At 51.1% G+C, this 13,114-nt stretch overlaps 1 protein-coding gene across 4 annotated transcripts in view; it reads right to left on the bottom strand.

Moving 5' to 3' along the window:
• Positions 1 to 13,114, bottom strand: part of RGS19 (regulator of G protein signaling 19) — a 70,788-nt gene that overhangs the window by 32,699 nt on the left and 24,975 nt on the right. The window contains exon 1 of one of the 4 annotated variants that reach the window (XM_075347798.1): positions 6,788 to 6,806. The exons of 1 other annotated variant lie outside the window; for it this stretch is intronic. In XM_075347798.1, the coding sequence (XP_075203913.1) occupies positions 6,788 to 6,790 (3 nt within the window). In that variant the 5' untranslated portion in view covers positions 6,791 to 6,806. Of the gene's footprint in view, positions 1 to 3,125; positions 3,240 to 6,787; positions 6,807 to 13,114 lie in introns of those variants that run through there. 2 more of the 4 variants (XM_075347797.1, XM_075347795.1) reach the window with 2 other exon arrangements.

Below are 13,114 nucleotides of genomic sequence, written 5' to 3'. Positions count from 1 at the left end.
GGCTGGGTGTACAGTGTAGTAGTAATGTCTCTGTGCCCGGTGTGGGGGAGTTTGGGGGCACAGTGTGTATAAGGCTGGGTGTACAGAGTAGTAGTAATATCTCTGTGCCCGGTGTGGGGGGAGTTTGGGGGCACAGTGTGTGTAAGGCTGGGTGTACTGAGTAGTAATGTCTCTGTTCCTGGTGTGGGGGTAGTTTGGGGGCACAGTGTGTATAAGGCTGGGTGTACAGAGTACTAGTAATGTCTCTGTGTCTGGTGTGGGGGGAGTTTGGGGGCACAGTGTGTGTAAGGCTGAGTGTACAGAGTAGTAGTAATATCTCTGTGCCCAGTGTGGGGGTAGTTTGGGGGCACAGTGTGTATAAGGCTGGGTGTACTGAGTAGTAGTAATGTCTCTGTGTCTGGTGTGGGGGGAGTTTGGGGGCACAGTGTGTGTAAGGCTGGGTGTACAGTGTAGTAGTAATGTCTCTGTGCCCGGTGTGGGGGGAGTTTGGGGGCACAGTGTGTATAAGGCTGGGTGTACAGAGTAGTAGTAATATCTCTGTGCCCGGTGTGGGGGGAGTTTGGGGGCACAGTGTGTGTAAGGCTGGGTGTACTGAGTAGTAATGTCTCTGTTCCTGGTGTGGGGGTAGTTTGGGGGCACAGTGTGTATAAGGCTGGGTGTACAGAGTAGTAGTAATATCTCTGTGCCCGGTGTGGGGGGAGTTTGGGGGCACAGTGTGTATAAGGCTGGGTGTACTGAGTAGTAATGTCTCTGTTCCTGGTGTGGGGGTAGTTTGGGGGCACAGTGTGTATAAGGCTGGGTGTACAGAGTAGTAGTAATATCTCTGTGCCCGGTGTGGGGGAAGTTTGGGGGCACAGTGTGTGTAAGGCTGGGTGTACAGAGTAGTAGTAATATCTCTGTGCCCGGTGTGGGGGGAGTTTGGGGGCACAGTGTGTGTAAGGCTGGGTGTACTGAGTAGTAATGTCTCTGTTCCTGGTGTGGGGGTAGTTTGGGGGCACAGTGTGTAAGGCTGGGTGTACAGAGTAGTAGTAATGTCTCTGTGCCTGGTGTGGGGGGAGTTTGGGGGCACAGTGTGTAAGGCTGGGTGTACAGAGTAGTAGTAATGTCTCTGTGCCCGGTGTGGGGGTAGTTTGGGGGCACAGTGTGTAAGGCTGGGTGTACTGAGTAGTAATGTCTCTGTTCCTGGTGTGGGGGGAGTTTGGGGGCACAGTGTGTAAGGCTGGGTGTACAGAGTAGTAGTAATGTCTCTGTGCCCGGTGTGGGGGGAGTTTGGGGGCACAGTGTATAAGGCTGGGTGTACTGAGTAGTAATGTCTCTGTGCCCGGTGTGGGGGGAGTTTGGGGGCACAGTGTGTAAGGCTGGGTGTACAGAGTAGTAGTAATGTCTCTGTGCCCGGTGTGGGGGGAGTTTGGGGGCACAGTGTGTGTAAGGCTGGGTGTACAGAGTAGTAGTAATATCTCTGTGCCCGGTGTGGGGGGAGTTTGGGGGCACAGTGTGTGTAAGGCTGGGTGTACTGAGTAGTAATGTCTCTGTTCCTGGTGTGGGGGTAGTTTGGGGGCACAGTGTGTAAGGCTGGGTGTACAGAGTAGTAGTAATGTCTCTGTGCCTGGTGTGGGGGGAGTTTGGGGGCACAGTGTGTAAGGCTGGGTGTACAGAGTAGTAGTAATGTCTCTGTGCCCGGTGTGGGGGTAGTTTGGGGGCACAGTGTATAAGGCTGGGTGTACTGAGTAGTAATGTCTCTGTTCCTGGTGTGGGGGGAGTTTGGGGGCACAGTGTGTAAGGCTGGGTGTACAGAGTAGTAGTAATGTCTCTGTGCCCGGTGTGGGGGGGAGTTTGGGGGCACAGTGTATAAGGCTGGGTGTACTGAGTAGTAATGTCTCTGTGCCCGGTGTGGGGGGAGTTTGGGGGCACAGTGTGTAAGGCTGGGTGTACTGAGTAGTAATGTCTCTGTTCCTGGTGTGGGGGGAGTTTGGGGGCACAGTGTGTAAGGCTGGGTGTACAGAGTAGTAGTAATGTCTCTGTGACCGGTGTGGGGGGAGTTTGGGGGCACAGTGTATAAGGCTGGGTGTACTGAGTAGTAATGTCTCTGTGCCCGGTGTGGGGGGAGTTTGGGGGCACAGTGTGTAAGGCTGGGTGTACAGAGTAGTAGTAATGTCTCTGTGCCCGGTGTGGGGGGAGTTTGGGGGCACAGTGTGTGTAAGGCTGGGTGTACAGAGTAGTAGTAATATCTCTGTGCCCGGTGTGGGGGGAGTTTGGGGGCACAGTGTGTGTAAGGCTGGGTGTACTGAGTAGTAATGTCTCTGTTCCTGGTGTGGGGGTAGTTTGGGGGCACAGTGTGTAAGGCTGGGTGTACAGAGTAGTAGTAATGTCTCTGTGCCTGGTGTGGGGGGAGTTTGGGGGCACAGTGTGTAAGGCTGGGTGTACAGAGTAGTAGTAATGTCTCTGTGCCCGGTGTGGGGGTAGTTTGGGGGCACAGTGTATAAGGCTGGGTGTACTGAGTAGTAATGTCTCTGTTCCTGGTGTGGGGGGAGTTTGGGGGCACAGTGTGTAAGGCTGGGTGTACAGAGTAGTAGTAATGTCTCTGTGCCCGGTGTGGGGGGAGTTTGGGGGCACAGTGTATAAGGCTGGGTGTACTGAGTAGTAATGTCTCTGTTCCTGGTGTGGGGGGAGTTTGGGGGCACAGTGTGTAAGGCTGGGTGTACAGAGTAGTAGTAATGTCTCTGTGCCCGGTGTGGGGGGAGTTTGGGGGCACAGTGTGTAAGGCTGGGTGTACAGAGTAGTAATGTCTCTGTTCCTGGTGTGGGGGGAGTTTGGGGGCACAGTGTGTAAGGCTGGGTGTACAGAGTAGTAGTAATGTCTCTGTGCCCGGTGTGGGGGGAGTTTGGGGGCACAGTGTGTAAGGCTGGGTGTACCGAGTAGTAGTAATGTCTCTGTGCCCGGTGTGGGGGGAGTTTTAGGATGCAGGGAAGGAGGTTTAGAGTAAGTCTGGATGGGCAGGGGGAGCACAGTTACATTTCTTGCACTCGGTGACCCCTCTGCCGTTGCGGGCTGCAGGGAAGGATTCGGGGACCCCCTCCCGGTGCCCCATGCACTGATCTCCCATCCGCCGGGCAGCTGCTACTTACAATCTGGGCAGCACCGGAGCCCGGTCGCTTCCTGAAGCACATCCGCCTGGCCGGGGGTGGGGGGGATGGAGCCGGTACCGGGAGGGAAGGAGGGAGGGAGGGACCGGGGACCGGGACACACACGGGAGGGACCCGGGGACAGAGACACAGCCAGAGCCGCACTGCGCATGCGCCCCGCCCCCATTCACTTCCGAACTCAGCGCTGCGGCTCCACGTCAGTCACTGCCCGAGTGTAGTGTGTGTATACATATATATTTATATACAGTACTGTGTACTGTATACTATGCTGTATACTGTCATATATACTGCATTATATGTGTAATATACCACTCACTGCCCGAGTGTAGTGTATACATATATACTGTATACTATGCTGTATACTGTCATATATACTGCACTATATGTGTAATATACCACTCACTGCCCGAGTGTAGTGTATACATATATACTGTATACTATGCTGTATACTGTCATATATACTGCACTATATGTGTAATATACCACTCACTGCCCGAGTGTAGTGTATACATATATACTGTATACTATGCTGTATACTGTCATATATACTGCACTATATGTGTAATATACCACTCACTGCCCGAGTGTAGTGTATACATATATACTGTATACTATGCTGTATACTGTCATATATACTGCACTATATGTGTAATATACCACTCACTGCCCGAGTGTAGTGTATACATATATACTGTATACTAGACTGTATACTGTCATATATACTGCACTATATGTGTAATATACCACTCACTGCCCGAGTGTAGTGTATACATATATACTGTATACTATGCTGTATACTGTCATATATACTGCATTATATGTGTAATATACCACTCACTGCCCGAGTGTAGTGTATACATATATACTGTATACTATGCTGTATACTGTCATATATACTGCACTATATGTGTAATATACCACTCACTGCCCGAGTGTAAAGTGTGTATACATATATATTTATATACAGTACTGTGTACTGTATACTATGCTGTATACTGTCATATATACTGCATTATATGTGTAATATACCACTCACTGCCCGAGTGCAGTGTGTGTATACATATATATACTGTATACATGTGTCCTGTGTGCACAATATAGATAGAGAGATAAAATAGTTATATACTGTGCTGTACACTGTCATACATACAGCACTATATATGTAATATTCCACTTATTACCCGAGTTTAGCGTGTGTGTATATACTGTATACTGTGTTGTATACTGTCACTGTACGTGTATGCTCCTGGGTGGCCCCAGTAAAGTGTTTACTCCTCGGTGGCCCCAGTAATATGTTTGCCCCTCGGTGGCCCCAGTAATGCATTTGCCCCTCGGTGGCCCCAGTAATGTGTTTGCCCCTCGGTGGCCCCAGTAATGTGTTTGCCCCTCGGTGGCCCCAGTAATGTATTTGCCCCTCGGTGGCCCCAGTAATGTGTTTGTCCCTCGGTGGCCCCAGTATATGTATGCCCCCCCACTAGCTCAGTAATGTGTATGCCACTCCTGGCCCCAGCAATGTGTTTTCCCCACGGTGTCCCCAGTATGTGTATGCCCCCCACTGGCCCCAGTAATGTGAATGCCCCTCACTGACCTCAGTAATGTGTATGCCCTGCACTTACTAAAATAATGCTCCCCACTGATTCCAGTTATGTTTATGTGTGGCACCCCTGAGGCTTCAGTCGCCACAGAGTATGGCACCCAACATTGGGTGTAATGCTAAACCTGGTTCCTGAGGAGGTCAGTCCCAGTTTCACCACATTACACACTCAATACACATAAGGTTGCCCTGTTCCCACTGGAGACTGGGCTAGGGTCGGGTAATTTAGGGGTCACCAACAGAGGAAGCATTTACAGGATGCCCTCAACAGGGGCCCCAGTCCCACTAGTTTAGAACTCTGGAGGGGGGGAGGTGCAGCCACCAGGGGGAGTCAGGAGCCAACAAAACAGTCTAGAGGAGTTCTCCAGCAGAAGAGCAGCGGACATAGCAGCACAGTGCCATATAGGATCCTAGGCCTCACTTCAAGCCGGACCCCACATCGGATCCGCGGCACCTGCATATAGGGACAAGAGCACATCTCGTGAAACCCAGGGTCCCCTCGTATCTTCATGCCAGGGGATCCACAGACAGGTGTTACAAGGAGAAACTCCACCGAACACCAAACCGGGCTGACCTCTAAAGGGATTCGGGTTCGACGTAGCCCATTATAGCAAGTGACTGGTATTACCTGGGTGAGCAGCATCATACAAAAGTGAGTAAAATAACCTGGAACCGTAGCCATAGGCACTGCCTCTTTATTACTGGTACTGCCGCTCCCCGCCGCCATCACTACTAACCTCATCATCCTCCCCGAGGCCCGCTCTACCTGTGGAGAGCGATACCATACATAGCTGCTACTACCATCTGCCCCGGAGTACAGCAACAGCAGTGGCGGCCCTTTCCCTGGCCACATTCCACAGGTGGCGTCACGACAAACACATCCCAACTACCCCCATCATCCTTCCCCTGCCAACTTTCTGTACGCCTTGGGGCAACGGAGCCGGGCTAGGCCGCCCATGACGACGACAGACAACGGCCCGGTGACGAGTAGGTTAATCACCTGCCCTGTGAGGCGCTACATATGTAACCCACTGACCCCAATAATGTGTATGCCCCTCAGCAACCCCAGTAATATGTATGTGTATGACCCTCGGTGACCTCAGTAATATGTATGTTCTCCACTGGCCTCAGTAATGTGTATGCCCCCCACTGACCCCAGTAATGTGTATGCCCCCCACTGGCCCCAGCATCCCCCTGTATGTGTATGCCCCCCAAGCCCCAGTGTCCCCCGTTATGTGTATATGTAGCGCCCCACAGGGCCTCAGGGGTTACTCGTCACCGGGCCAGTGGTTTTGGTGTTGCGGTGACTGGCCTGACCCGTCTCCGTGGCACAGTCGGCTACATGTAAAGGACAAACGAACGGGTGTCCGGTGTAAAGGGGGATGGAAGGAGGGTGAAGGGTCCCTGGGAAGCGTGTCACCGGTTGCAGTGGTGACGGTGTCCTGGCCTCCTCCTCCGCGGACCCTCCCTTCTCCCAGGAGCGGTGTTGGATGGGAATAGGGGATGCTTTGCAACGCCACCCGAGGTGCGCGGCCAGGAACCGGCCGCCGCTGCGAGATGTTGCTTTCCCCCAGGGCTGATGTTAACGCAGCCCAGATAGTCCAGCTAACCACATATAGAGCAAGCCCCAGGGAGGATGAGAGCAATGGGGATGGCTGATGGCGCCGAAACGCAGGGCGGCGGTGCCGGCAATGACAAGGACAACAGAGGGGCTGCGGTTTAAAGTTCTTTTTACTCACAGTTCTTAAAGGTCTCCGAAGGTGCCGCTTTCCGACGCTATGGATGCACTCCAGCCAGTCTCGGGTGAATCGAAGGCACTCACTGGTGTCTGTGGAAATGTGTGCGACCTTCCTCCTTGCGCTGACTCACGGCTCCCCATGGCCTGAAGTAACCTAGGGACTCCACTGTCCGTGTTAAGTGTCCCGTCCCGTATGCAAGTGACGCGGGTCCTCGCCGTGGGGCCTGGCTGTAAACCTGCCCCCGGATCCTGCGCTGGCACTGTGAAAGCGGTTAAGCTCCCCCCCCTGGTGCTATGTCTCCTGTGTCTCACCATCTCCACCAGTCACCTCTGCCTCTCGCCCTCTTCCAGTCTGGCCGGTCATAGCTATAGAAGTTCTGTGAAAGACTCGCTATAGTAGCCTTGGTACTACAAGTCCCATGATGTTCTGGCACTCTCTCCTCCTTCCCCGAGATAGCTCCTAAGCACACATCCCGGGCGGTCCCCCTTATCGGAAGCTGAGTGTAGCACTCCGTCCCAGGGGACCTGTTGTTCCTTCTCTGTCTCAGACTGTTCTGAAGTCTAGACTGTTTGTGTCTTTCCTACTCACTCCGTGCCCCCACCCTTGGGATGACTCGTACTGGCTGTTGCCGAGGTAACCTGGAATTCCCCAGACTGTCCAGCTTCCTGTGTAAGTGGTGACTCATAGCTAGATGTTTTGTAAGGGAAAAAAACTACACCAGTGATTAACTCCTTCATCACCCATCAAGCATTGCACCCCAAATGACATGCAATACCCTGTTTCGACAAAACCTCAGGGGCGTCACATATACTCCCCCCAGTGCTGTCTATACCCCCTTTGAAATATTTGCTCTCAGCCCCTTCTGTGATGTATATACAGCAGTCAATGTGTACTGTGCTCGCCATGTCTGTTAGTGATGTCCACCAATCAGCGCAGCACAGCCACATGCCCTGGAGGAGCTGGACAGAGACAAGCGGGGGAGGTGAGTGAGGCTGCTGCTGACTTCCCAATTACAAATATTAATCTCTGTGTTTGCATGTATGATGTGTATCTATGTATGTCAGTGTATATGACTGAGTATATATTTGTCTGTTTCTATGTATTTTTGTGAATTTATCTTCAAATATGTAAATGTACGTACGTATGCCTGTATGTGTGTGTATCTGTGTATGTGCGTGTCTGCTTGTGGATGGGAACCACTGAGACTCTTTCACCCTGGGCCCACGAAAACCTGGAGACAACCCTGTATACAGTATGTCCAATACTATATACTTTACTATACTGTATAATCTGATAGATATAGGCTGTGCTGCATACTATACAGTGTGTCCAACCATATCCTGTCCACCGCCATTAACTTGAGAATGGCGGCAGCTATAGGCATAGAAGTGGTATCTAGGTATAGTAAAGTGGCCATGCGCTATGCAATGAAACCTCCTATAGCGCCACCTGGTGGATAACAACGGAGTTAGCATTTTTATCTTGAAAACAGAACGAGATAGAGAAAAAAAGTGAATAAAAAAATTGTAGGGTATCATCAATTCAATACGAATCGACACCTTGCTTACAGAAATGCTATGATCTGAAACCCATGACCCCCCCCCCCCAAAAAAAAACTATTGAATGCTGGTCACGCATATGGCGCTCATTTAACTTTGATGCTCAAAGTGGCTATCTTCAGCTGCAATGCACATCTGGACTCTGGACAGCATTCTGTATCTTGCTGCACGTTGTGCAATATGGTAGGTGACACGTTTGCACAAGCATCTGTAATACGTCGTCGTAGGTGCTGCAATGTTGGTGGAGGTGTCGCCTGCTGTTCGATGTGAACAGCAGGCGACACGAGATGTCACCTGCTGTTCGATGTGACCTCACAGAAATAAGTCCAATGGGGTCAGGTCAGGTGAGTGTGGAGGCCACTCCACGCAGCCACCATACCCAATGACTTGTAGGAAGGTATCGCTTCACATCCGCAGCCTTGTGAGTTTTACACGTTCTAATCATAGCATTTCTGTATGCAAGGTGTCGATTCGTATTGAATTGATGATGCCCTACAACTTTGTAATTCACTTTTTTTCTCTATCTCGTTCCGTTTTCGAGAGAAAAATGCTAACTCCATTGTTTTTCACCAGGTGGCGCTATAGGTGGTTTCATTGCATAGCGCATGGCTACTTTACTATACCTAGACACCACTTCTATGCCTATAGCTGCCGCCGTTCTCAAGTTAAAGGAGGTGGACAGGATATCGGTGGAAACACTGTATAATATGCTACTTTACACAATACACTGTGCTGTATACTGTTATATATACTGTGCTTCTATATACTGTGCTATATATTATACATATGAGTCAGTCTCCGAGTGACTACAGCTGGTTGTTGGGGGTGCCAGGTATCACACCTTCATCGATCTGGTGTTGACCTATCCCAAGGATAGGTTAGCAACATTAAAATACCGGACAACCCTTTTACAACTTGTCTGAGGAAAGTTCTGTCATGCTGAATGCACTTGGGCAGATCATCAAGATGCTCTGCTGGCAGCTCCCTTTGCATTTGTTGATCAATGACATCCTAGATGTACTTGATTGGAGACAAATCCGGAAACGCTGCAGGCCATGATATCACATTTAGGCCAAGCAGGCTGCCCACAGTAGCAAGAACAACATGTGGCCTGGTGATGTCATGTTGTAAAATGGGGAAATGGCCTTACCACTGGTTTCATAAATGATCCATTCTGTTTTCCAAGTGAAATTATATGTCAAGTGTCAAATCTAAGGGGTAATTTGCACATTGCGACATCGCTAGCATCGGCTAGCGATGCCGAGCGCGATAGTACTCGCCCCCGTCACACATGCGATATCTTGTGATAGCTGCCGTAGCGAAAATTATTGCTACGGCAGCTTCACACGCACTTACCTGCCCTGCGACGTCGCTCTGGCCGGCGACCCGCCTCCTTCCTAAGGGGGAGGGTCGTGTGGCGTCACAGCGACGTCACACGGCAGGCGGCCAATAGAAGCGGTGGGGTGGAGATGAGCAGAACGAGGAACAACATCGTATCTCCTATTGGTGCGACATTATGAAAATGACCGACGCTACACAGATCACCGATTTTCGACGCTTTTGCGATCGTTTATCGGTGTATCTAGGCTTTACACGTTGCGACGTCGTTACCGGCGCCGGATGTGCGTCACTCTCGATTTGACCCAGATGATATTGCAGTAGCGATGTTGCAGCGTGCAAAGTACCCCTAAGGCGTTTAACAGTGCCTACAGAGTATCTATGTCTAGCTACAGGTGTCCATTAACATCATGCCACCACTCTTAAATGCTGTCATGGTGCAGGGCAAGATGGCAATAAGGCTTAAATGATGGCCTGTCCTCTTCTGCAATGAGTTCCACTTTTGTCCTGGACTCTAGTTTAGCCGAAAATTGATCTGTAGCCCACACAGGCAACACTCTGAAGAGACCCTCATGAAGACATGTCACACCGATCCTGCTCCTGGGATTATGGTGGGGTAACCATAATGTACGGTAGACAGACTGCTATAATCTTCATTCTAGGTACACTAACAGCTCAGCGTTACATTGATTTGGTCCTGAAACCTGAAGTACGGACATTTATCCAAAATGTCACAGGACTCATTTTTTAACAGGACAACACCAGGCCACATGTTGCTTGTGCTACTGTGAGCAGCCTACGTGGCCTAAAATGTGTTACAATGGCCTATAGCATTTCCAGACTTGTTTCCCATCAAGCACATCTGGGATGTCATTGGTCAGTAATTGCATATTTAAAAAAATAAAGGGAACACTGATATACCCCATCCTAGATCTCAATAAATTAAATATTCCAGTTGCAAATCTTTATTCATTACATACTGGAATGCGATGAGTATAATAAAACATAAAAATGATCAATGTAAATCAAAATTAATATCCCATGGTCTGGATCTGGAATGATACTTAAGATCAAAGTGGAAAATCAAATTACTGGCTGATCCAATTTCAGTGGAAATGCCTCAAGACAAGAAAATGAGGCTCAGTATTGTGTGTGGCCTCCATGTTCCTGTATGACCTCCCTACAACACCTGGGCATGCTCCTGATGAGGTGGCAAATATTCTACTAAGGGATATCCTCCCAGACCTGGATTAAATCATCCGCTACCACCTGGACAGTTTGTGGTGCAAGTGGCGTTAGTGGATGCAACAAGACATGATGTCCCAGATGTGCTCGATTGGATTAAGGTTTGGGGAGCGGGCAGGCCAGTCTATAGCATCAATGCCTTCATCATGCAGGAACTGCCGACACACTTGAGTCACATGAGGCCTAGCATTGTCATGCATTCCAAGGAACCTGTCACGCTCCCCGGGTCCTCTGCTCCGCTTCCCGGCTCACCTGCCACGCTCCCCGCTCTCCAGCCTCCATCGCCCGCGCTTCCCAGGCCTCCTGGTCCCCGCTCCCGGCGCCCGTCAGCTTCCCAGCCCCAGCCCGGCTCTGCTGCGTCCTCCTCTCAGCTTCCTGCCCTGGCTTCTGGCACCCGGGCCGCGCGCATGCGCATTAGGGCGCGCGCGCGGTCACTGACCCTTTCTTAAAGGGCCAGTGTCCACTGACAGGAAATGAAGCACACAGGTACGGGGTATAAAGGGGTGCAATGTCCAAGGGGGCGGGGCCTGATCTTCGTGTTTCCCAAGCTAGGAGTCAGGTCTCCTTGTGGTTTCCTGTGAGATACTTACCTCTCTCTCTTCTAGAGCCGATCCTGCATTGCCATCCGGTCCTGCCGTATCCCGAACCCCGAACGCTGCCTATCTGCCATCCTGACAGTCCGCACCATCTCTGTTCCCTGCGGTGACCCGTCATCTCGCTCCAACGGTTCCGGACCCCGCCTGACATCATCCCGGCTTCCGAACCTGAGCTCCGTCACCCGGACCACCATCAGTGACCCCGTGGTTCCAGGGACTTCTCCATTGTGCTCTTGTGCACAGACTGTCCTGCTACCTATAGTGCTCCGGCTACCGGACTCCTTTCCTCATCGGGGAGTTCGGCCCAGTGGATCCACCTCCCGGGTCTGCCCATCCACCTGGCCCTAACAGAACCCAGGGCCCACTGCATCTGCATATGGTCTCACAATGGGTCTGAGGATCTCATCCCAGTATCTAATGGCAGTCATAGTACCTCTGTCTAGCACATGAAGGGCTGTGTGGCCCTCCAAAAAAAATGCCTCCCCACACCATTACTGTCCCACTGCCAAACCGGTCATCCTGGAGGTTGTTGCAAGCAGCAGAACATTCTCAAAGGCGTCTCCAAACTCTGTCATGTCTGTCACATGTGCTCAGTGTGAACTTGCTCTCATTCATGAAGAGCACAGGGTGCCAATGTGGAATCTGCCAATCTTGGTGTTCTCTGGCAATTGCGGTTTTGGGCTGTAAGCAAAACACCCACTTATGGATGTTGGGTGCTCAAACCACCTTCATGGAGTCTGTTGATGACAATTTGAGCAGACACATGGATAGTAATGGCTTGTTGGAGGTCAATTTGCAGGCTCTAACACTGCTCTTCCTGTTCTTCGTTGCACAAAGGAGGAGGTAGCGGTCCTGCTGCTGGGTTGTTTTCCTTCTTCGGCCCCCTCCACATCTCCTGGTGTACTGGCCTTCCTCCTGCTATCTGCTCCATGCTCTGGATACTCTGCTGACAGACTCTGCTAACCTTCTTGCCACAGCTGGCATTGATTTGACATCCTAATTGAACTGCACTACCTGAGCAACTTCTGTGGGTTATAGACACCACCTCATGCTACTGTGGCACCCCTGAGGCTTCAGTCGCCAGATAGTATTGTACCCAAATTGGGTGTAATGCTAAACCCAGTTCCTGAGGAGGTCAGTCCCGGTTTCACCACATTACACACTCAAATACACACCAGATTTCCCTGTTCCCACTGGGGACTGGGCTACTGTCGGGTAATAAATGGGTCACTGACAGATAGGCATTTACAGGATGCTCTTAACAGGGGCCCCAGTCCCACTAGCGTAGGACCTGGGAGGAGGGAGGTGCAGCCAGCAGGGGGAGTCAGGAGCCAACACAACAGTTAGGGACTTCTCCAGCAGGAGAAGAAGGGAGCAGTTGCATCTCAGGGGTGCTCCGGTGAGAAGAAGGAGAAAGTTCACAATGGTTGCCATGGGGAGAGTGAATCTGCTCCCCTCGGAATCGACGCCACGCAGGGCAGCAGGACCCTAGGGAAGATCATACTTCACATTGGTTTTCCAGAATCTGCTGGACAGGGAAAGTTTCAAACTTCCCTGGCTACACAGCGCCAGACAGCACAGTGTCATATAGGATCCGGGATCTCGCATCAAGCCGGACCCCACATCGAAACCGCGGCACCTGCATATAGGGACAAGAGTACATCTTGTGAAACCAAGGGTCCCCTCGTATCTTCAAGCCAGGGGATCCACAGACAGGCGTTACAAGGAGAAACCCACTGAACACCAAACCTGACTGATCTCTAAAGGGATTCGGGTTCGACAGAGACCATCATAGCAAGTGGGCGGTATTACCTGGGTGAGCGGCATCGTACAAAAGTGAGTAAACAACCTGGAACCGCAGCTATAGACTCTGCCTCTTTATTACCGGTTCTGCCGCTCC

Source organism: Anomaloglossus baeobatrachus, chromosome 5, assembly GCF_048569485.1.
Source record: "Anomaloglossus baeobatrachus isolate aAnoBae1 chromosome 5, aAnoBae1.hap1, whole genome shotgun sequence".
In the NCBI taxonomy this organism is placed as follows: domain Eukaryota; kingdom Metazoa; phylum Chordata; class Amphibia; order Anura; family Aromobatidae; genus Anomaloglossus; species Anomaloglossus baeobatrachus.
The sequence above is the reverse complement of the archived record's forward strand: the minus strand, read 5'-3'. Positions and strand labels throughout refer to the sequence as shown.